Below are 22,127 nucleotides of genomic sequence, written 5' to 3'. Positions count from 1 at the left end.
CCAGAGACAAAGGAATAGTGGGGATATCCAAAGACGGCCAACAGGAGCAGAAAAGAAAGCCTACGATGAAGCAGCTGGACTTTAGCCGCGACATTGTCGAATACAAGACGAGCCATCGTGGCAGATCGTACAGAATGCGAGCCCATCGCTTTACTTGCGCCTGGAGACACCATCCGTTAGTTCGGGTCTGTCTAGAGCTGCTGCCTTGCATAGAAGGAAATCGGGAAACGGGAAACGTACTTCTTGACCTTGACCGGCTTGCCGCCCATGAATGCGAGCAGGGTGCCCGCTGTCTTGGAGCTCGACTTCTTCTTGTCGTGGTGTCGGGACCCATCACCGTTGACAACATGGGCCCGCTGCCCAGGTTGCGGCACAACCTGTGGCATCTGGCCAGGGACTCCCATGGGCCACTGTTGTGCCGGCCCTGGCCCTGCAGCCCGGCCTGGACCTGCGGCACCGGCGGGAACCATCCCCGGTCGGAACGGCATGGGCACGCCGCGCCCCATCCCGCCAGCCATCGGGTATCGGACACCATTAGCCGGTGCAGCAGCCTGACCGTGTCCGGGATGTCCGGGATGTCCGGGATGTCCGGGATGTCCGGGGACTCCAGGAGGCGGCACCGCACCTGGCACGCCAGGCCGACGAAGAGGCGGCATCTTGTCCATTGGCCAGATCTGCATCGTCACAGCCCAGTCCGGCTGGATCACCCGCTCCCAGATCGACGGCAGGATGATCTCTCCGTCCGGCCCGATCAGATCGTAGTGTCCCTCCTGCACATGCTGGCCGATGAACTCCACCTGAATGAAGGCCTGCTTGATCAACTCTTCCATGCCCTGCAGCATCAGGTTAGCATCCCTTTCGTCCATGTGTGTGTGGGAGAGAAAAAGACGGTGCGACGTACCTGCCAGGTCTTGCACAAGTGAAACGGGAAGCTGTACTTGCGGCCAAGCGCATCCTTGAATTTGACCGGCATCATCTCCTTTTTCTTTTCCGCTTCCTCCATCTTTGCCCTCGCCTCCTCCATCATCTTTTCCTTCATCGCCTTCTCTGCCTTCTTCCTCGCCTCTTCTGCTAGCCGCGCTTCCTCGGCTGCCTTCTTCTCTTCCTCCAACTTCTTGAGAGCTTCCATCTCGGCCTTCAGCTTGGCCTCGTCCTCGAGTTTCTTCCGGTATGCTGCCTCCTCCGCCGCCTTCTTCTCCGCCGCCTCTTTGGCCTCCTGTTCCGCCTTGAAGTCGGCTGCTGCTTTGGCCTTGGCTGCCGCTTCCGCTGCTTCCACTCGCGCCTTCAGAGCTGCTGCCTCAGCCGCCGCGATTTCCGCCTCACGTATCTTCCGCTCCTCCTGTGCCCGCCGTTCGGCTTCCATCTTGGCTCGGGCTTCCTGCTCGAGATGTGCCTTCACTTCAGCCTCTTGCTTCCGCCTCTCGTCCTCAGCCCGCCGCTCGGCTTCCACTCTGGCCCGTGCTTCCTGTTCGACCCGTGCCGCTACCTCGGCCTCTCTCTTCTTCCGCTCCTCGTCGGCACGGCGTTCGGCCTCCATCCTGGATCGCGCCTCTTGCTCCACCCGTGCCGTCATTTCTGCTTCTCTCTTCCTTCGCTCCAACTCGGCCACGCGTTCTGCCTCGACCTTGGCTCGCGCTTCCTGCTCCACCCGTGCTGCTACTTCGGCCTCCCTCTTCCTTCGCTCTTCGTCGGCACGGCGTTCGGCTTCTATTCTCGATCGAGCCTCCTGCTCCACCCGTGCCGTCACTTCTGCTTCTCTCTTCCTCCGCTCTTCTTCCGCCCGACGTTCAGCTTCAATCTTGGACCGGGCTTCTTGTTCTACCCGTGCCGCCACCTCGGCCTCCCGCTTCCTGCGCTCCTCGTCAGCTCGGCGTTCGGCCTCCATTCTGGCCCGGGCCTCCATCTCGATGCGTTTTATCGATTCGGCTTGCTGTATCCGCTTCTCCTCATCCGCCCTTTTCTCGGCTTCCATCCGTTCACGCGCCAGGCGGTCTGCTTCTTTCTTCGCCCGTTCGAGCTCCTTGGCCTGCTCCTCACGCTCCTTGTTCGAGGCCTCTAGTTGCCGTGCAAATTCGGCCTGTGCGGTCTGCCGGATGGCGTCCTCCATCTGCTGACGCCGAGCGGCTTCTTCCTTGGCTTCCTTCTCCGCCTGCAGCTGCTTCAACTGCTCCTTTATCCGCTCCACTTCCGGGTCGGGCTTCTTCTCTTCTGGCAGAGCTGGGGTAGTAGCAGCCGGTACTTCGGGTGGGGGTGGGTGCTGATTTCCGAACATGTAGGGTTGCATCGGAAGGCCATAGCCGGGACCGCCTCCGTAAAAGCCCTGTTGCTGCTGGAATGGGATCATGTCGTGATTGGACGTACGCGGGTCGCTGTAGTAGTTTAGGGCAGAGCTGGCACCCATGGCACCCCTCATAGCGGCCCCCATACCGCCCCCCATCACGGCTCCCATATTTCCCCCCATCGAGCCCCCCATGTTACTACCCATGTTGCCACCCATGTGCGGCGCAAACGGATTGTATTGGTGCATGGGGACCATCTGGCCGCCCCGACCACCGTAGTGGCCGTAGCCGCCGTGGCTGGGAGCATATGCGGCGCTCTGTGCGCCATGCTGCGGGTAGTAGCTGTTTGCCGGCGGCGCACTGTAGCCGGTGCGGTGCATGTACTGCGGATAGTCGTCCGATGGGTCGCTCATTGTTCCGGTTGGCACAGAGGGTGCGTGGTACCCAGAGACTCGCTGATGTTCGTATCGGCTATGCGAGCGGACGCTGCCTCGAGGAGATGGTTTCTGGTACCGGTCTTGCTGGTGGTAGCTGGCCGAAGTAGCGGCAGAGGGTGCGGCCGCGTCGTATTCGTCGTTGAAGGTGCCGTTTATGTCGTCTTCGTCGCTGTAGTCTGGGCTGCGGGAGGACGAGTCTTCGCCGTCGTAGGATTGCGAGGAGCCGGTGGAAGGCTGGTCGGAAAAGCGTGTTCGACGTCTGCTGGAGGACTGTCAGCGCTGCGTTCGAAAAAAAAAAAAAAAAGAGAATGTGGCTCTCTGCCCAGTTTTGTTCCCACATGGTTCCCCCGCTACAAAGTGTAGATTGCCACATCGGTATCCGATCTCACTTACGACATTGGGAAAGGTAACGGGAAACACCCTCCACTCACGACAATCTGCACTGAGAAGGTCGGAGCAAAGGCTTGGCCAAGGAGGGAGGTGAATAGGCTGTGTTTTGCACTTGCGAAGCGATCTTGGGTATGCAGGGAACGCGACAGACGTGAATGAAAACGATCAAAACGGGGTTTGTGGAGGGCGTATCGGACGAAGGGGTAGGGTGAGTGTAAGGGCGCGATTGAGCGGTCGCGCGTTCTGCCTAGTTTCGAGGGCCGGCGCGAGGAACTGGCAGGATAGTGTTTGTTGGTAGACCAGAGACTGGAGCAGTCGAGGTGAGAATTAGTGGTTGTTCTTTTGGAGGGAGCGAACGCGGCGATTAGCAGCGGTATTTGCCGGTCAGGATGTCAGGACAAGCGGCCGTATTTAAAGAGGCGGAGGCAGGGGAGTATTTAAGATCTCAGAAGGGCGGCTGGAACAAGAGGGCGAGATTCGATTCGCCAAGGGGAAAGTCTGTGCTGGCGAGGGGTTTCGTCTGGTTCGGCGGGAAGTTTTAAGAGAGTCGGGTCCAGGACAACGGGAGAGGGAAGGAGAAAAAATTGTGTGGGGAGAAAAAGCATCACAGTTTGGGAGCAGGAAGGCGATTGGGCACAGAGGGGGCGCAGAGGAAAAAAAAACGGTGCGTGGAATCCGATGCGGTGAGGAGGGTTACGGGCTATGAATACGGGGAGGGGTATCAAAGAAACCCAATCAGATGAGAGCAGCGAGGTCCTTACAATGCAAGAGATGGGAAACCAGCCTGGGACAACGCACGACAACCCTGTTTGCGTGGCTGTAACGAGGCAATGGATGGCAGTAGGTGAGTGTGGCGAAGGCGAAAAGGCGGCGGATGGGAGAGCAGAGAGCAGCCAGTTGGGCTGGGGCCTCGGGTACGCGTGCAGAGAGGACGTAGAGCGGTGACGCTGGCCGTTGCTGGAAGTTGGGAAGGAGGAACTTTTGTCACGGCGCGCGACACGTCGAGCGACGCTATTTAGTAGGCGTGCCTTCCCTCCTTGCGTCTCTGTCCTCTGTTGACTCCCCTCGTGCCTGTGCTGTATTATTATTATTATTATTGTTATTATTTCTGGTTGACCCCCCTCTCTTGGGTTTCGGTCGGGTTCGATAGAACGGGCAGTCGTGACTGGTCGCATTTGCGCCTGGGCAGCTGCTGATAGGTTGGTGCTCGCAACTTAAACAACACGCTAATAAGTCGTCAGCTTCAGACGGCGCACAGAGAGGTCGACACGGCAAGCCAGTCTATCCGCTGAAACCCGCTCTAGGCTGGGTCGGTGCTAGCGGGCAAGCCAGCAAGGGCAACTCCAAGGCCCCGACAACCAGCTTACATATGTAGGTGCTGTCGCTCGCTCTTTCGTTACGAAGTACTCCGTACAGCCGTGGTGAACTGATCCGCAGGACCAGGCTGCCATATATATCGGGCGTTGTGCTATTGCGATGGCGAATCAACTGACAGGAAGACGCTGTCTGTCGCTCAAAGAAAGGCAGAGCCGTTCGAAGCAGAATCCTATAGACCGCTTCTTTATGTCTGCCGTTTTCTGTCCCGATTCCGTCCAGATCCAAGGTCACAAGGCCCGGGGTGGAGGCCGGATTTAAATATGCAGAGAGCAGGCTACTCGCACAGGCTGCTCACCAAATCTGTGCAGCCTCTTAGCCACTCGAGCAGTGACCAGCTCAGACATCGACCCTCATCGTCGCTCGCTCACTAGGCCGCAGGTTGCCATGGAGCAGCGGGCACTACTCTGTACGACCATTCCTCCAGGAAATCAGACACGTGCCAGCAAAGGCCCCGCGCCCAATAAGACGTCGGCGCTCTGGTCGTTGACTCACTAGCCAAAAAAGAACCAAAAAAGAGGCCCGTCGTCCTAGACGAGATCGCTGCCTTCCAGACCCGCCGTGCTGCCGATGACGACGGCTGACAGCGCACGACGAGTGGAACGGCATGGGATAGCCTGCAAGAGCCGGTATGTTTGTGCTTGCGTGCAAGATGTGCCTCATCTCATGACATGGGCGATGCAATGCGAGTTGGCGACGTTGCACACGCGCGCGACGGCTCCCTTGGCCGCCTGTGTTGCACGTTGCATCTTGACACTGTGTGCACCACGCTGGATTGCTGCCAGACGATCGGAGAGCTGTGTCGGCCGCCTGCCCGCCGGCGACACGACACATTACTCAAAGCTGATAGTACTTTGTACTACCAATACGAACAAGGCGGACGATGAAGCGGACCAGCATCGCCGCTCCAAACTAGACCTCCGTGCGATTGGGCAGTCCTGCCCGAGCCCTCACCTTCAACCTGCCCTCTTTTCCTTCTTATCCACCCAATCGGCGGGACGCCAGGTGCAAGGCGCATGGTCAACCTCCATGCCCACGGGGAGGAGACCCCTCCGTGGAGACGTCGTATGCACGAACTGCAGCGCTGACGAAATGAACTAGAGAGGGGCAAAACCGGATCGAGAGGAGGACGACCAGGGCCATATACGAGTCATACTACGACTCCTCTGCCTCACCTCCCCTCCCCACTTGTGCACTGTCCATTGGAGCCACGTCCGTGTGAGAAGGAGTCCACCCGACAAGAAATTTAAAATTAGCATAGGCAGTCGAGCAGCAGAGAATCATCGTTCCTGTTCGCACTCTAGAGCGCGAAAGGACCGGTTGCGACCGCACATGGTCCGATGCACAAATCTTACTGAAGGGAGATGGCGGCGCCATAAATACGACGGCGTGCAGATGGAAAGGAATGAAAATGGCTTATGTGGGCCGCTTCAGGCCATTTTTAAGCGATCGAACCCAACGGTCAACCCAACCAGCCCAACGCCAACGCCAAAGTGCTGCACTCCCGGGCCGCTGGCTCCAGCCCCTCCCTTATCATTGCCCGGCTCTGATACCTTTTCGGCTCTCCGGCCTTTCTCTTGTCCCTTCTCGCCTCCTCGCCTCCCCAAATCCCTTCCGTCGCTGTCTCTTCCCGCCTGTCTAGCCCGCTTTTGGCCTGGAGATGGCCGATGGGTGTGCACGATACTTCCACCCTCCCGCTGCGCCGGCATGCTCGTCAAGTCACTGGAACGCGCACTATCGTCTGTGCATGTGCGCGGGAACAAAAGGAAGAGGTCAAGAACGAGCGCAGATCGGAAGCGATATCGGGAACGCCTGGCAGAGATAGGCTGCCTGAAGGGACCCCACTCCTGCTTTCCGTTCTTACATGGTAGGACCATTATCGAACAGTCGAGGCCGTCTCCTGCGCGAGTAATTTCCGTGCTGCTGCAAGTTCGGCCTGGTCATATCCACTCCAGTGGGGTTCCTTTGCAGAACCGCGCCGTACGATTTCTGACAGCTTCTCGGTCGCCAGCTGACTAAGCAGCTGCAGGGTGGCAGTGTCCGGTAGGGCAAAGTCCTCCGTGTCAACGCTTCGTTTGGGCCATTTTCCAGAATTTTCGATCGCATATGCCGTGACCTGCATGCCACCGAAATGGGCTTTGTCAGTTGATTCTGTGCTGGTCGTGCACTGCAGGGTGGTAAGTGAGGGAGAGTTTTGTGATCGTACAAGCTTGAGACCGTAATAGCCACGCAGATAGTCGTCGCAGAGCTCGATGCTGCGACTGAAACGCTTCAACGATTCGGCCGTGTACTTCTGCTGCGACACGGCGTCGCCACTGACAGATGTCGTTGCAGCCATATACTGCACTTCGCCCAAACGGGCGTGCACCTGCAGCAGATCGGTCAGCCGCCTGTTCCGAAAGGGGGAAATGATATGCATGCGAGAAGAGAGAGGAGGAACGGAAAGACATACATTCCAAGCATTGGGCGCCAGCACAAGCACCTCCTCTAGGGCGTAGACGGCCTGTGGGTACATGCCCTGCGATAGGTACACGTCGGACAGCTCAGCCCAGGCCTCGGCATCGGTGGGCGTGAAGTCCAGAAGGGCCACCAGGGCCGAGACAGCCTCAGGGATGCGACCCAGTGAGCGCAATAGGGCAGCGCGTCGTTTGTGGATGGCCTGTTGCGTGCGGTCAGCAAGACGTCGTGTGCCGAGAGTTCTGGCGGGGGGGAAGACCAACAATGTTGCTGTCGTCCTCCTTCAGGATAGAGTCGTAGCTCTTAAGCACTTCCAGCAGGGCTGTCTCGTCCTCGGCTTCGGCCTCACGCACGATGCCGCCCAGCGCCTTGATGCGGTCGTTGCTCTCGCCGAAGCGGCCGACGAGGCGGCGCAAGCTCTCGCGCGCCGACTCAATGTCGCCCGTCCGCAGACACGACAGCAGCAGATTCTCGTAGGAGATCCAGATCTCGGGGTCGTCAGTCGGCGCGATGACCGACTGCAGCATAGACGAGCTGACCGTGCTGGGAAGGCTGTCGAGCACGGCGGGCGCACGCTGCGACAGCAGAAGGGCCTCTGCTGCCGACAGACGGCTCGGCGGATGGAGCAGGGAGGGGGCCATCTTGGACGGCGCGTGGAGTGGTGGAGTGGTGGCAGGAGGGCCCGGGAAGCTTGCGATCGGAGGAGCTTTAGGTGTTCTCTACTCTGAGCCGGTCCAAGGCCTAGTTCTCGGAACGGCAGAAGCTTGTTCCGGAGGGACAGTGCGTAGGGCTGCCGGATCGCATACGTAATGAGTGATCACGCACTAACGACACTGTATTTTGCGTGGGGCCGTCATTACTCCCGATATTATGGACGACGCCTGCGCCGAATGCTCCAACACAGCTGCTTCCTGCATGAACACTCCGCTGGCTCCCACCGACGGGCAACGAGCAGCGTAATCTGAGCGAGACCGGGCCTCAGTCCTTTCCGATCGACGACTACAGCCGGGTGCCCGCAAGATGCATGTCGATCCACGGCTATCGCCTCGTTTACCGTCTTCACTTTTACCTATTCGCGTCTGAGCTTCCTTTCGAGACGAAGGGAGCTTCTGTCTCCGCCTTCCGGACGGCACCGGGCGGCCACAACACAAACACATACCGACATTGGGTGGCGGAAGAGGCTGACGGCCCTCGGACGTCCCAGTCACGATGTATGGCCATTTTCTGGGTTCTGTTTAGCTGTTCCGCTGTTCCGCTGTTCTGCTTGATCTTCTCTTTTGTTCTTCTGCTCTTAGGACCAGAATGTCGGTGGACTAACCGTGACGGCTCTTCTGCCATGCAGGTTCGAAAAATCGCTGCTAGATCTCATCCGGGGTCTCCGCTACCACAAGGGAAACGAGAAGGAGTACATCCAGAAGAGCCTAAAAGAATGTCGGGCCGAGGTGCGCAGCCAGGACATGGACGTCAAAGCGACAGCGCTGCTGAAGCTAGTCTACCTCGAGATGGTCGGACACGACATGTCGTGGGCGTCGTTCCACGTGCTCGAGGTGATGTCGTCGCAGAAGTTGCACCAGAAGCGCATTGGATACCTGGCGGCAGTGCAGAGCTTCCGCACGGACACGGAGGTGCTGATGCTGGCGACCAACCTGCTCAAAAAGGACCTGTGCTCATCGTCGCCTGTGACTATCCAGCTGCCGATTGCGGCCCTGCCACACCTAATCACGCCGTCGCTGGCTATGTCGGTGTTGCCAGACCTGCTTCCGCGGCTCAATCACTCGCACCGTGTGATCCGCAAGAAGACCATTGTGACGCTTTACCGTATGGCGCTCGTCTTCCCTGAGACGTTGCGGGCAGCGTGGCCCAAGATCAAGGACCGGCTGATGGACCCGACCGAGGATCCCAGCGTGACGGCGGCCATTGTCAACGTGATTTGCGAGCTCGGATGGCGCCGGCCACAAGACTTTCTGCCGCTGGCACCGCGGCTCTTTGAGCTCTTGGTTGATGGCGGTAATAACTGGATGGCCATCAAACTGATCAAGCTTGTAGGTTCTTGGAATCTCTTTCTTCTTACTCGTCTTTGAAGTTAACATGATAGTTTGCGACTTTGACGCCACTCGAGCCTCGTCTAGTTCGCAAGCTGCTTCCGCCCTTGACCGACATCATCCGCACGACACCGGCTATGTCGCTTCTCTACGAGTGTATCAACGGAATCATCCAAGGCGGCATACTGGGCAGCGACGACGACATATCCGGGCGGGAGGAGATCGCGTCGCTCTGCGTGACCAAACTGCGAGGGATGATCATGGTCCATGACGACCCCAACTGTGAGTGCTGGCAAGACATGGCGGCCTGCTGCAGACAGACTCTGACATGGTGGACAGTGAAATACGTTGCGCTGATCGCGTTCAACAAGATCGTGTCGACACACTCCTTCCTCGTATCGGAGCAGGAAGACGTGATCATGGAGTGCATCGACAGCCAAGACATCAGCATCCGGATCAAGGCGCTCGACCTGGTGCAGGGCATGGTCAGCAGCGACAACCTGATGTCGATTGTGGGCCGGCTGATGCGACAGTTGAAGCAGTCGACGTCGGCAGCACCGAAAAAGACGACCGAAGTGCGACAGCTGGAGTTCCGGGCAGACTCTGACGACGAGGCAGAAGCGGCAGCCCAGCCGAAGAGCCAGGAGGCGCTCCTGCCGGAGGACTACAAGATCGACGTGATGCACCGGATCCTGTCCATGTGTGCGCAGAACAACTACAGCAACATTGCGGACTTTGACTGGTACATCGACATCCTGACACAGCTGTTGCGGACAGCGCCGCCGTCACGGGGGGGTGACAGCGACGGTGGCGGCGACAGCGACAGCACGGACGCGAACAACGGGCCGTGGTATGTGCGGACAGGCAGCACAGACATCTCGGAGCGGGTCGGCAACGAGCTGCGGAACGTGGCGGTCAAGGTGCGGGCGATGCGGGCAGCGGCCGTGGGGGCAGCCAACTCGGTGATTGGGCAGCTCAGCACAGAAGCGGCATCGGCGACGACGGTACAGGTAACGACGCGGTCGCTGCGGCCGATGGTGTGGATGGTGGGTGAGTATGCCGAGCTGCTGGAGTCGGCCGAGGACACGCTATCGCTGCTGCTGCAGCTGGTACCACGGATCCGAGCGGCGGAGGTGTTGGCGACGTGCGTGCAGGCGCTGGCGAAGCTGTTTGCGTTTGTGGCGGGCAATGATGCGGTACTGTGGACGGCCGAGCGGCGGTCTTTAGTGTCGCTGCTGATCGCGCGGATGTTGCACGCGCTGGAGCCGTTATCACAGCATCCGAGCCTGGAGGGTGGCAGGAGCGAGCGGTTGAGCTGTCGGAGCTGCTGCGGCTGGCAGACGAGGCAGCGTCGGCGCAGTCGCCGTCGATCGAGGGCGTGCAGCAGGACGCGCCGCTGCTGCTGACGGAGGCGATCCCATCGTTGTTCCGCGGCTGGGAGCTGAACTCTGTGGCGGCGGGAGCGCAGCTGAACATACCGCTGCCACAGGGCTTAGACCTGGACGAGCCGATCCACGCAAATCTGGGCGCGCTGTTGGCGGCAGCGGCAGCAGCAGATCAGGATGGCGGGCAGATCACGACGGGTGGCGTCAACGACGACGACGACTTTGACGCATACTACTACCAGACAGCAGCACCGGCCAGCATCTCGTCGGCAGAGATGCCGGCCATTAGCAGGCTGCCAGAGGGACCGGAAGCGGGGTCCTCTTACCAACAACAGCAGCAACAGGCTCCAGACGAGGAGGCATACCTTGATGCCGACATCCTAGCGAGACGCAAGGCCGAGCGAGAAGAGCGGTACCGCGATGATCCGTTCTACATCCAAGGGAGTGGTGGCAAGGGGCTGCGAACATCGACGCCGATCCACGACATTCTGACCAAGGAAAACGGCCAGGACCTGGATATTGACTCGATCCCGGTGATGCAGCTGGACCTCCAGGCTCTGGGAGCGGCCAAGGCGCGGCCGAGCGGCGCGACAGGGCAGCCGCATCAGGCACGGGCGCGGCCCAAGAGGATTGTGGTGGCGGCAGATGAGATGCTGGCCGGCAGCGGACGATCGACGCCGCGTAGCCTAGAGTCGGACGTGTCGAGCGACGGACGGCAGCAGCCGCGCCGCAAGACGACGAAGCACCAGCAGTCGCTACTACAGGTGGACTCGAGCTACATTGGGACACTGAGCCTGGAGGAAGTGGCGGGAGATGGGGAAGGGGGTGGAAGTGGAAGCAGTAGGGCGATAGCCAGCAGTTACGACTACGAGCGGCAACGACGAGCCGATGCGGAAATGGCACAGGCGCTCAAGGAAGTGGAAAAGCGACGGCTGGAGATGCAGCGGGCCAACGAACGGGTGCAGATGGCGCAAGGGATCCCGATCGAGGGTGTGGTGGTGGTGAGGAAGAAGAAGAAGACGGCGACGAAGAAGGCTGTCGGAACGGCTGACGGAGAAGTCGTGGCAACCAAACCGAAGAAGAAGGCAGCTGCAGCAGCAGCGGAAGCTACAACGGAAGCCTCAGCGGCAGAGACGACAGTCATTGCCAAGCCGAAGAAGAAAAAAGGCAGGAGGATAGTAGACCTGGGGGGAGAGGAGCCGGGATTGTAGAAGGCGTCTTGCTACTACCACAGTAGTCTAGCAAAGGTGCGATTTACACATGACGAGAAGTGTTGATTAGTCAGCAATATATTGGAGTACATTGGAGTGAATTTGTATTTTTGGAAAGGGAAGCCGTTAGACCGGCTCAATGGCCGACCTCTTCCAGACGTCCCCAGGCAGGCTTGTTGAGGCGGCTGTCAACGGGCCCATTGCTGACGGCCTGGTAGCCGCGGGCGCGGGGACGGACAGCGGAGCCGACCGGCAGGTCAGGGGCGAAGGCGAGGTGGAAGCGGCGTCGGGTGCGCTCAAAGGCATCGGGATCGGGGTCAGCGAGGGTGGCGCGGACAGCGGCAAAGAGGCGGTCGACGACATGGTGGTTGTGGATCTGGAGGAGGGTCCAGGCGAGCATCTCGTGGGCGTCGAGCAGGTGGTGGACGTAGGCGCGATGATGGCCGGCGACACAAGCAGCACAGCTGCAGCCGGGAGCGAGCGGCAGAAGAGAGGCAGCATGTGAGGGATCAGAGAGGTCGACGGCAAGGGGGAGGATTTGGTCAGGAGAGTGGTCAGGATGGTCGGGAGGATCGAGAGGATCGAGAGGATCAAGAGGGCGATCAGAGGGCATAGTCTCGGCCTGGAAAGCGACATCCCAGGAGAACGTATATGCCAGGCCAGCTTCAGAGGCAGCAGTGATGGCAGGCAGGACGATCAGGTCGGCGCCGAGAGCAATCTGGCGCAACATATGATGGGGGGTGGGGGCGGGGTGCAACGACAGGCGCGGCAGCAGGGCGAGGGAGTTGTCGTAGTCGGCGCGCAGGTCGGGCAGGAGGTCGACGTCGTAGACGGCGAGGCCAGCGAGGGCTTTCTGAGGGCTTCTGTCGCCCTGGCCGGTCATCCAGTCGGCCAGGCCGTTGAGGTACTGCCACTGTGTCGCATAAGGCACCGGCAGAGTTGGGGCGAAGACGTGAGGGCCGTCAGCGGTGTTGGTGGTCCTCGACAGAAACTGGTCGATCCAGTCTTCGGTGCGGTCAGCCATGCGGACAGCGCGCTTAGCCGTCGGGTACGACAGGCCGCCATGGCCACCATAGGTCAGGTCAGCCATAGGGACGACGATGTCGGGCAGCAGGGCGTCGACGGCATCGTGGTAGGCGTCGAGAGTCAGTTTCTGGAAGCCGGTAGAGGTGACGACGGAGATGTGGCCGGGACCGTTGCCGAGATGGGCGGCGGCAGCGGGGTGACGGCGAGGGGCGAGGACAGAGATGGCTGCCGGGGGGAGGGCACAGAAGGCGTGAAGGCGGGAGGGCGACGTCAAGGTGGAGGAGGACGTTGCACTGTCCAGAGGCGTCGTTAGGATGGGCGGCGTGCGGTCCGGCTGCAGAGGCACCTGCTCGACAACTGCACAGTCACGGTCAGCCGTCTCTGGTCTCATCTGGCATCGTCATCTCGTCTCATCTCGTCCCATCCCCACTCACAGTCCTCCAGGGCGAGATAGGCAGCAGCAAAGAGATCATGGCGGATTGCATTGTCGGGAGTCACGTGAGGAACAGAGCCGCGTGAGGTGACAGCGACAAAGGCAGGTGTTGACAGCGGCAAGCCACGTGACCGAGGAAGTGCCAGCAAGCCGCAACGGGCGCCATGGTCGGAGGAGACGGCCGTGGTACCTCTGGCTGCGGTCGCGAGAATGCGGAAGAACGGTGTCGGGGCCGAAGCCATGGGCGCGTCTGCAGACGTCGTCATGGAGGGCGACGCACACGAAGCGCTCACTCGCTGTGCCGATGGTGGTGCCACGGGCTGGCAGTTGGATGTTTCGGGCTTTCGCAATGCTGTCGTGTGCAGAAACCTCACCGCAAGCCCGCGGCAAGTGGGGCGCTAGCAGGGGACACAATCACGTGAGTGTCCCGCCAGGAAGTCGCCGACGGATCCGTAACAATACGACTCCGTAGTACTCCATAAAATACTATCTTACAGCTTGTCGATCAAGTCTGGGTCTGGTTCTGCCAGCCCATCCATCAGCGCGCCAACGCACGTTTCGGATCCCATCCCGGTCGGACACTCCGGACCAAGAGCAGCTGTTGTGTGTTTCCATTTCCACGCTCATTCGCAGCTGTTCGTTTTTTTTTTCTTTTCGCTTTCACTCTCATTTTTCCTTTTCTCTAGCTCTCGCCCTCTCTTCTCTGTCTGCAACCTCTACGATGATGGACGACAACGAACAGGACGACGTAAAGGTGGCGACGTCACGATCGGGCTCGTCGTCGGAGGTGACCATTGGCGTGGCCGACGTGGCGAGCGGCCCGAGCAGCAGCGGCAGCCTGGTATCGGACCACGACGAGCACCTGGACGAGGCAGACGCGCCGCTGCTGGGGCAGGCCGACGACGACATGACCAACTCGGACGGCGAGGGGCCGCCGACGCCGCGATTCCTGCAGGAGACAGGGACGTGGAAGCACTGGCGCTGGCTGCCATACCCGGCACGACGACTGGCCGTGGCAGCCGCCCGATGGTCACGCGGGCCTCCAGACGCTCATGCTCACGTGATCAAGCCGTTGCTGCCGGCCGTGCAATTGGCGCCACTGCAGCTGCGGGACCGCCTGCTGGCAGCGGCGGCAGCAGCAGTCGGCGGCGGGCCCCGGTGGCTGTGGCGACGAGCGGCCTTTTTCGGCTGGCTCTGGCTCTGGCTGGTGACGTTTGCGGTCGTGCTGCGACGCGGACTGCGGGCCGGCGAGATCGCCGGCTGGGGCACGCCGGCCGACATTGGCTGCGGCAACACGTACTGGGTGCCGGGCAACCAGTGCGGGCTCGACGGCAGTGACTGCCGGCCGTTCAGCGGCAGTGGGTTCCCATTTCGCTGTCCGTCGAGCTGTGCCGGCTACGCAGTGCTGAATCCGCGGGCTGTCGGCGACCAGGAAGTGGTCTACCGCACACTCGTCGTTGGTGGTCCCGGCAGCGGTCCCCACGGCAATGCGACCATCTACCGCGGCGACTCGTTTCTCTGCAGCGCGGCCATCCATGCCGGCGTCGTGTCGGATGCCCGTGGCGGCTGCGGTGTCGTCCGGCTCGTCGGCCGGCAGTCGGCCTTTGCCGCGTCGACACACCACGAGATCGACAGCGTGGCTTTTGACTCACATTTCCCGCTCGCGTTCGAGTTTCTCGACGGCATCGACTGTCCGGCCCACGATCCCCGCTGGCCGCTGCTGACCGTTTCGGTCGTCTTCTCGGTCGTGCTCTCGTTGATGGTTGCCTCACCGGCCGCTTTTTTCTGGCCTGTCTTCACCGGCATCTTCTGGACGGTCGGCCTGGCCACTGACCCCCCTCCGGCCGAGTCGACCGCCTCGCTCGTGTCCATCGTGCTGGGCGCTTTTTTGCCTGCCGCTCTGGCCGGCTGGGTCATCTACGACAAGCTTGGCGTGCGTCGCACGCTCGGTCGCGGCTTTGCCGCCCACATCGAGAAGACGGTCCTCTGGCTGGGCGCCTGTTGGGTCGGCGCGCTGACCAACTACACCTTCGACTACATTCCCATTGCGCGGCTGACGCCCCACGACCTGCAGCAGCAGCCGGGCGCCAAGGCTGCCCTAGCCACCATCATCACCATCCTGCTGGTCATCGTGGCCTCGCAGATCTGGTTCTTCCGCCAGGAGGGTCGCCTGCGCCCGTACCTCAAGCTGTACATCCTCTTTGTCAGCAGCCTCTGCTTCTGTGCCGCCATCCCACACCTCAACCTGCGCATCCACCACTACATCCTGGCCCTGCTGCTGCTGCCCGGCACCAGCATGCAGACCCGTCCAGCGCTCGCGTACCAGGGCCTGCTGGTCGGCCTCTTCATCAACGGCACCTGTCGCTGGGGCTGGGCCTCGCTGCTGCAGACGCCGGCTGCCCTGCAGGGCGATGCTCAGCTGGGCTCGCCGCTGCCGGAGCTGCTGCCGCCGGTCGTGCGGCTGGCCAGTGCAGCTGCTACTGCGGCTGCTACTGCGGCTACTGCTGCTGTTGCTGCTGCAGCCAACACCAGCTCCATCACCTTTTTCTGGCGTCCACCGCCTGGTCCTCGCTATGATGGCATCAGCGTGCTCGTCAACGACGTCGAGCGCCATCGCGCCTTCTTCGAGCCCGATGGCCGTGACCCTGACAGCGGCGACGAGGTCTCGTCGGGCGCCCGCTCGTTTGTCTGGCAGCGCCCCGTCGACGCCGCCGCCGACGAGTACTTCCGCTTCGCCTACCTCGAAGGCCGCAACAGCGACGACTACACAAAGGCCGGCACGTGGACCGCTGCCGGCGACTGGATCCCCATGGCGCCGGGGCCGTCGCGCGTGCGCAGCCGTAGTCTAGACGGCGAGACGACGCAGTGGCTGCGGTAGAGTGGTGTGGTCTCTTTTTGTCTCGTCTTTTGTCCGTCTTTGTCCGTCTTGGTCTCTCATCTCTCGAGCCATCTGTCCCAATTGGTATAATAGTGAACTAGACGCTAGAAAGCCCGCGAGTTCTCCACTAATACCTGCTTTGCTCCGTCCACCCCGCCGCTCCTTCCCCGCTGGGCTGCAGGCGTGCCTGCCGTACTGAGAATTCTGCCATTCTAGACTGCAACTTGCTTTTGGCATCTCGATCACGTAGTCTGTTCAAATTTATGCTTCACTTCCCACTCCTTTGTCGTCTTCCCCTACCAATTCTTCCTCTCCAACCCACCATGACTCGTGTTCCCACCGAAGAGGATTTTGCCTCGCTGGCCCCCGACCTGACCGTCGCCCTGCATTTTCCCGACCCGCCAGCCTCCACCACGGCCATTTTGCTGCTCTTCCACGGCCTCGGCGACAGCGAGGCCCCCTTTGCGTCCTTTGCCCGCGCCTTGAACCTGCCGGGCGTGCTGGCCGTGGCCGTACGCGGGCCCAACGCGGTGCCGTTTGGGGACGATGTCGACGACGACTTTGGCACTGGCCCGCGCCATTTCCACTGGGGCGACGATCTGCAGCTGCGCGGCGCCGACATCGACCCCGATCCCGGCTTCGACCGCGCTCTGCGTCTCGTCGGCGGCCGCCTGGTGCGTGACGTCCTGGGTGCCCGCTGCGGCTGGCGTCCCGACGACCTGCTGCTCTTCGGCTTCGGCCAGGGCGGCACGTTTGCGCTGGCCCTGGCAGCTGCTGTACCGACAGAAACCCCCTGCAAGGGAGTGATTACTGTCGGCGCCGACGTGCCATCCGCCATCGCCGTGGCCGCTTCCGAGGCTCCCAAGACCAACACGCCCCTCCTCGTCTGCGGCGCCGTCGACGGCGAGGCCGTGTCCGACGAGACCGTGTTGCTGCTGCGCAACCGATTCGCTGTCGTCCAGACTGCCCGCTGGGTCCGGCCGTCCGGCGACGACGCCATGCCGCGCAGCCGAGCCGAGATGCTACCCATCATGCAGTTCCTGCTGCCGAAGCTGCGGGCCTGGTAACCGGGGAGGAACGGGTGGCCTGAGCTGGGCCGCGTTTCAGATGGGGTGAGGGATTATTGATTTGGAAAACTCATGACAGCGGCTACTTGCAACTGCCATTTGTCCTTGTGTCTTTGCACCGCTTCCACCACACAACGACGCGATGCTCTTCAATCTGTAAGTCAACACACCACACGCCGCTCTTCTCTCCTTACGCCTTGATGGCTGACAGACAGTCGTCCCAGCTACCCCTTTCACTTTCTGTGGGGACAGTGGCACACGATCCCGCTGCCCCCCTCCGGCTTCTTCGCCGGCCAGACCGTGCTGGTCACCGGTGCCAATGGTGGTCTCGGCCTCGAGGCTGCCCGTCATATGGCCCTTCTCGGTGCCGCCCGTGTCGTCTTGGCCTGCCGCTCCGTCGAAAAGGCCGAGGCTGCTGCGGCCGACATTCGCGCGTCGCTGCCACTCGATCGCCAGCAAGACTGCGTCATCGACGTCTGGGATGTCGACCTCGCCTCCTTTGCCAGCGTCGCCGCTCTGGCACGCCGCGCTGCCGTCGAGCTGGGCCGCCTTGATGTCGTCGTCGAGAATGCCGGCGTCGCCCGCCCGACCTTTTCGCTGGCCGACGGCCACGAGACCACCATCACCGTCAACGTCTTGTCCACCGGCCTGCTCGGCCTGCTGCTGCTGCCGCTGCTGCGCCGCACCGCCATCCAGTACAACGTGCGGCCACGCCTGGTCGTCGTCTCGTCTGATGCCCACCTCTTTGTGAGCCTGGCCTCCTCCCTTTTCGTCCTCTCGCTCCCCTATGCTCATACTTGCAGGCTCGCTTCAACGAGACCAAGGCGCCGTCCATCTTCGAGGCTCTCCGCGATCCCGCCCACATGTCGCACGACCGCTACAACGCCTCCAAGCTGATGGAGGTCTACTTTGTCCGCCAGCTGGCCCGCGTCCTCGATGCCCATCACATTCCCGTCACCGCCAACTGCCTCAACCCGGGCTTCTGCCGCACCGAGCTCTTCCGCAGCGTGCCCGTCCCCTTCCGCTACGTCGTCCAGGCCGGCCTCCATCTCCTCGGCCGCACCGCCGAGATGGGCGCCCGCACCCTCGTCGCCGCCGCTGCTGCCGGGAACGAGTCCCACGGCCAGTACATGGACTCGGGCATTGTCTGGCCGCCCAGTCCAGCCGTCACGTCTGCCGCCGGCGTTGCTATCCAGGAACGCCTCTTCGGCGAGCTGCTGGACGTGCTCGAGAGCGTGCATCCGGGCGTCAAGGCGAACCTCGAGTGAAGACAGTTCGGTCATGTGTTGATGTGTTGATGTATCTAAATCTATACTATGCTTATGCCACAGCGTTGAAGCTGGGCTGTTCCTGCCTCCACCCACGCCTTCCCACCGCGTGTCTGTTGAAATTGTAGTGAAACGCACTAGGCAGCTGGAAACGGAAGGTCCGTCCCAGCTCTGCAGCCTAGACCGGACGACTCCTCTCGCCATCATTCCTCTCTTCTTCCGGCCTCATCCACCTCTTCAGTTCTCCGTCTCCTTCTCCTCGTCTACATGCTTCTCAGCCCCATAGCCGCCAATGCCACCCACCGCATACGTCAGGCCCTCCGGTCCACGACGGTTCTGGCTGCGAGGGCCACGCTCGCGCAAGTCATCACGCAGCCACGACAGCACCAAATCGCCGAGCCGCGAGTTTCCAGAAGCCCCGAGAAGACTGCTGGGGTTGAAGTGTTTCTTGGCGGCAGCCCCGTCCTTTGTCTCGCCATCCGCATCACCGGCCGCCCCGGCAGCACCGTCGTCCTGCATGCGGTCACGGTAGTAAGCCGTGTCGTTGAGGAAACGCTCGGCCGGACCCCACTCGCGCACGGTGCCGAGATGCATGTGTACCAGATGGGTCGGCCAGCCGGCGAGGTTGTCAAGGATGTGGGTGGCATACACAATGGTGGGCGGCGGCAGGCCAGAAGCGCGGTCAGGGTGGCGCTCACACTCGCTGCGCAGCCAGCCGAGGAACTGGGCCCGGGTCCAGACGTCCAGATCGACGGTGATCTCGTCGAGCAGCAAGATGTTCCACGGCCGAATCAGGCCCATGGCCAGCTGCACGCGGCGTCGCTCGCCATCGCTGACCGCGTGCATTCGCCACGACGTGTCAATGTCCAGCACAGCCACCAGCGCGTCACGCCGCTCCGGATACGCATCGCCGCCCACCGACGCCAGCAGCTCGTTCACCCCAATGTCCCGCCGCACCACCGGGTTCAGCACCCACTCCAGTCCCAGGTACGTCACGCCCGCAATGCTGTGCGAAAACGGATCCAGGCCGCCCACCCGAATGCTGCCCGCCGGTGCCAGCCGCTTGCCCGCCAGCAGTCGCAGCAGCGTCGTCTTGCCCGCTCCGTTGGCGCCTACCAGCAACGTCCGGCTGCCCGCTGGCAGTGCCAGGTTGATGTGCGAGATCCCTGTGCTGTAGTCCTGAAACGTGTACGTCAGGTCAATCGCCTCGATCAGCGCTGTGTCGGTGGCCGCCATCCTGTCGTTTGTGCGTGTGCTGATTCTTTTTGTGACCAGTTCGACGATCCTGTTTCTTGCTTTTGACCGGGCGCTACTAATCCACCCATCTCATAGTGGGGTTTGTATGGGACCATACTGACGCGCACAGGTGCTTCGCCACAATGGACCCGCGGCTCATCCCGTCTGGGCGTTCATTAGGTTCTTCATTGTGTTGTGCATCAGAGCCGAAACGCCGCCAAAACCGCGTGTTTCGAGGTGGTCCAGCAGCCCCGATCGGTATGCCGCCCACGACACGTTGATGCCGCCAGTACGGGCCAGCTGCACCAGGGCCGCCTGCGTGACCGGCCCGGCATGGCGTCGACGCACTGTCACTGTCGTCGCGCTGCCGCTGTCGCTGTCGTCCTGCCCGATCGCCGCGTCTTCCAGCGCCCGGAGATAGCGGATGGCCTGCAGACACATCACCGGCGACTGCGACAGGCTAAAGGCGGCCGTCAGGGCCAGATCGCGGTCCACGACCTGCATATAGTGTGCTAGTTTCGGCACTAGCACGGCCGGCACGCGGCAGCCCTGGGCATTGGTGTCGGACCCGGAAAACGCCCGCAGACGCCACAGACAATTGCAGACGTCCATGAGGAAACCGTTGAACAGATTGACGCGCGCCCGCTCTTCAGCCGCCAGCTGTCGACCCGGCCGTCGCGCCATCGCTGCCTCCAGCGCTCGCTTGTACGCTGCCAGAACCGCGTACAGCCGCGATGCTACCGCAGCCGACTGGCTGAAGTGCATCGTGTACACCATTGTCGGCGGCGGCACCACCGCCTGCACTTGCTCCAGCACGTCGTCGCGGCCCATTCCCAGCGTGCCCGTCACCTCTTCGTAAAAGTCCAGCACCGCCAGCGCGGCTCCCGTCGGCACCGAAGACGATGAGGACACAGCCGGTGGCGTCTGCAACACGACCAGCACCAGCTTGGCCACATGGCCGATGAATCGCGGTAGCGCTGCCGCATCGCTGTTCTGGGAGGACGCCGCTTCACCCTTGGTGGCCGTCAGTGCCACTCTCCAGTTGTGCAGAACCTTGGTGTAAAAGGCCAGCAGATCAAGATGTGAAGTCGCTGAACTGTCGAGAAGCGCTTTTTCCAGAACCGCAAACGTCGACACATATGTCTCTGGAGCAATACATGTCAGCTAGACAACTCTCTTCCTCTCATCCTCTCTCTCTGTCAGCTCACCTTCAAAGCCCTGGACCGGCACAAACGAGAGGGTCTGCAAGATGAGCTCTTTCTGGGTCTGGCGGTCCCACGTCGACAGAAGCTGGCCGAAGAAGCGATGCAGCACGGGCGGAAATGTCTGCGTGCTGGTGACGTAGTCGTTCACCGCCTCCATCAGGTCCATCAGCTCGTCAGGACTGCTGTCACCGCTGGCCACACTAGCCACACAAGCCGCCAGCCAGTTGTCAGCTCGCGCAGTCGCCTCAGCTGCCGGCCGCAGCAGCAGCAGCTTCTGTAGCAACGGATCCGCCAGCACGGCGACGAGTTGGCTCGGCAGCTCAATTTTCTCAAGGTTCTGCACGAGGCCCTCGGCGCTGTCAATTTCCTCAAGTGTGACCGACTCTTCCTGTGCATGCAAAGTGTGCACAGCTGGGATTCCCGAAAGCGCGGCACCACCGCCGGCCGTCCGGCGTCCGAGCTGATGATCCTGTCGCACGCGAAACCCGGTTTGCATCTCGGGCGTCGCGGCACCGCTGCTGCCACCCTGTAGGAGATTTTGTCTGCGGGCGAGCTGGATCTCGTCCAGCCTCGCACGCCATGGCGGGTCTGGATGCTGAAGAGAGGACGATGCAGTACGGGGTCAGCTGGCGCTCATCCTAGCGATTGGACATGGACCCTTGGCTCGCCCGGACAGACCTACCTTAAATGGGGACGCTCTCCCCCGCGTGGCCTCGCCGACGATCACTTCCGGGTAGTAATTTTTGAACACGCGCAGCAGGCCGATCAGATTCGGATCGTGTCCAGCCTGTCTCGATAGGTTGAGTCTGCATAAAGGACGCACGGTCAGTATTTGACGACGACGCCTCGACAAAGGCAGGCATTCTCTCCCGACTCACATGGCCTGGATCCGAAAGGGCCGCACATGTCTCCGTCGGGTGATCAGGGCCAGGACGTGGCATAGCTGTGGCCGGATGCCGACGGTGTCAAGCAGGTTGAACAGCACGCCGTACGCGCGTGACAGCACGGCCGGGCTGCCCAGCACATGATAGACCAGCACGAGCCATCGCAACAGCAGCGCCTGGACGGCCAGCGACGGCTTGAGCTGGCCCTGGCCGAGGCAGCCGACGACGGCAAGCACTACGTCGTCCGGCACGGCCGAAACAGCCGGGTACAGGTTTCGCACGAGAGCGCCGAGACTGGCCTGGTCCAGGTGGCCGGGAGTCGTGACGACGTCGACGAGGTTGCGGAGCGCGTCGGCCGGCAGCCCGTGTTCAAACGCCAGCGAGGCGAGCCGCTCAACCGTGGGCTTGACCGCAAACGGACGGCGTTTGGCCGGCACGCGGGCGGCTGTTCAGGTCAGTCGGTCGGCGGAGCCGCATGTGACGCAAATAAGAGCACTCACCCTGGACCAGATCGCCCACCAGTGCAGCTGCTTCTTCATCTGGCTCGAGGTCCAT

At 61.6% G+C, this 22,127-nt stretch overlaps 8 protein-coding genes across 8 annotated transcripts; 3 read left to right on the top strand and 5 right to left on the bottom strand.

The window, feature by feature from the left end:
* Positions 1-150: 150 nt before the first annotated feature.
* CMQ_5957 (KAP-like kinetoplast-associated protein) lies at positions 151-3,114 on the bottom strand (the record flags this gene model as incomplete). Its single annotated transcript, XM_014315022.1, has 4 exons — positions 151-160; positions 241-833; positions 902-2,975; positions 3,110-3,114. 4 exons carry the CDS (start codon positions 3,112-3,114, stop codon positions 151-153), a joined length of 2,682 nt encoding a protein of 893 aa, XP_014170497.1.
* Positions 3,115-6,356: 3,242 nt separating this feature from the next.
* CMQ_6485 (tetratricopeptide repeat domain containing protein) lies at positions 6,357-7,578 on the bottom strand (the record flags this gene model as incomplete). Its single annotated transcript, XM_014315550.1, has 3 exons — positions 6,357-6,848; positions 6,933-7,139; positions 7,201-7,578. 3 exons carry the CDS (start codon positions 7,576-7,578, stop codon positions 6,357-6,359), a joined length of 1,077 nt encoding a protein of 358 aa, XP_014171025.1.
* A 383-nt stretch (positions 7,579-7,961) lies between these two features.
* Positions 7,962-11,575, top strand: CMQ_6412 (ap-3 complex subunit; the record flags this gene model as incomplete). The annotated part of the gene is made up of 5 exons (XM_014315477.1): positions 7,962-8,134; positions 8,280-8,979; positions 9,033-9,261; positions 9,319-10,175; positions 10,265-11,575. The coding sequence occupies 5 exons, from the start codon at positions 7,962-7,964 to the stop codon at positions 11,573-11,575; spliced, it is 3,270 nt and encodes a 1,089-aa protein (XP_014170952.1).
* Positions 11,576-11,711: 136 nt separating this feature from the next.
* On the bottom strand, positions 11,712-13,300 carry CMQ_6415 (tRNA-guanine transglycosylase family protein; the record flags this gene model as incomplete). The annotated part of the gene is made up of 2 exons (XM_014315480.1): positions 11,712-12,958; positions 13,225-13,300. 2 exons carry the CDS (start codon positions 13,298-13,300, stop codon positions 11,712-11,714), a joined length of 1,323 nt encoding a protein of 440 aa, XP_014170955.1.
* Positions 13,301-13,755: 455 nt separating this feature from the next.
* Positions 13,756-15,912, top strand: CMQ_6394 (lccl domain containing protein; the record flags this gene model as incomplete). The annotated part of the gene is made up of 1 exon (XM_014315459.1): positions 13,756-15,912. The coding sequence occupies one exon, from the start codon at positions 13,756-13,758 to the stop codon at positions 15,910-15,912; it is 2,157 nt and encodes a 718-aa protein (XP_014170934.1).
* Positions 15,913-16,235: 323 nt separating this feature from the next.
* CMQ_6443 (short chain dehydrogenase reductase) lies at positions 16,236-18,247 on the top strand (the record flags this gene model as incomplete). The annotated part of the gene is made up of 3 exons (XM_014315508.1): positions 16,236-16,975; positions 17,204-17,726; positions 17,783-18,247. The coding sequence occupies 3 exons, from the start codon at positions 16,236-16,238 to the stop codon at positions 18,245-18,247; spliced, it is 1,728 nt and encodes a 575-aa protein (XP_014170983.1).
* Positions 18,248-18,484: 237 nt separating this feature from the next.
* CMQ_6386 (ABC transporter) lies at positions 18,485-19,483 on the bottom strand (the record flags this gene model as incomplete). Its single annotated transcript, XM_014315451.1, has 1 exon — positions 18,485-19,483. One exon carries the CDS (start codon positions 19,481-19,483, stop codon positions 18,485-18,487), a length of 999 nt encoding a protein of 332 aa, XP_014170926.1.
* Positions 19,484-19,639: 156 nt separating this feature from the next.
* CMQ_5980 (mis6 domain containing protein) lies at positions 19,640-22,127 on the bottom strand (the record flags this gene model as incomplete). The annotated part of the gene is made up of 5 exons (XM_014315045.1): positions 19,640-20,628; positions 20,692-21,283; positions 21,371-21,494; positions 21,567-22,017; positions 22,073-22,127. 5 exons carry the CDS (start codon positions 22,125-22,127, stop codon positions 19,640-19,642), a joined length of 2,211 nt encoding a protein of 736 aa, XP_014170520.1.

The sequence above is a fragment of the Grosmannia clavigera genome (assembly GCF_000143105.1).
Source record: "Grosmannia clavigera kw1407 unplaced genomic scaffold GCSC_167, whole genome shotgun sequence".
NCBI lineage: Eukaryota > Fungi > Ascomycota > Sordariomycetes > Ophiostomatales > Ophiostomataceae > Leptographium > Leptographium clavigerum.
The sequence above is the reverse complement of the archived record's forward strand: the minus strand, read 5'-3'. Positions and strand labels throughout refer to the sequence as shown.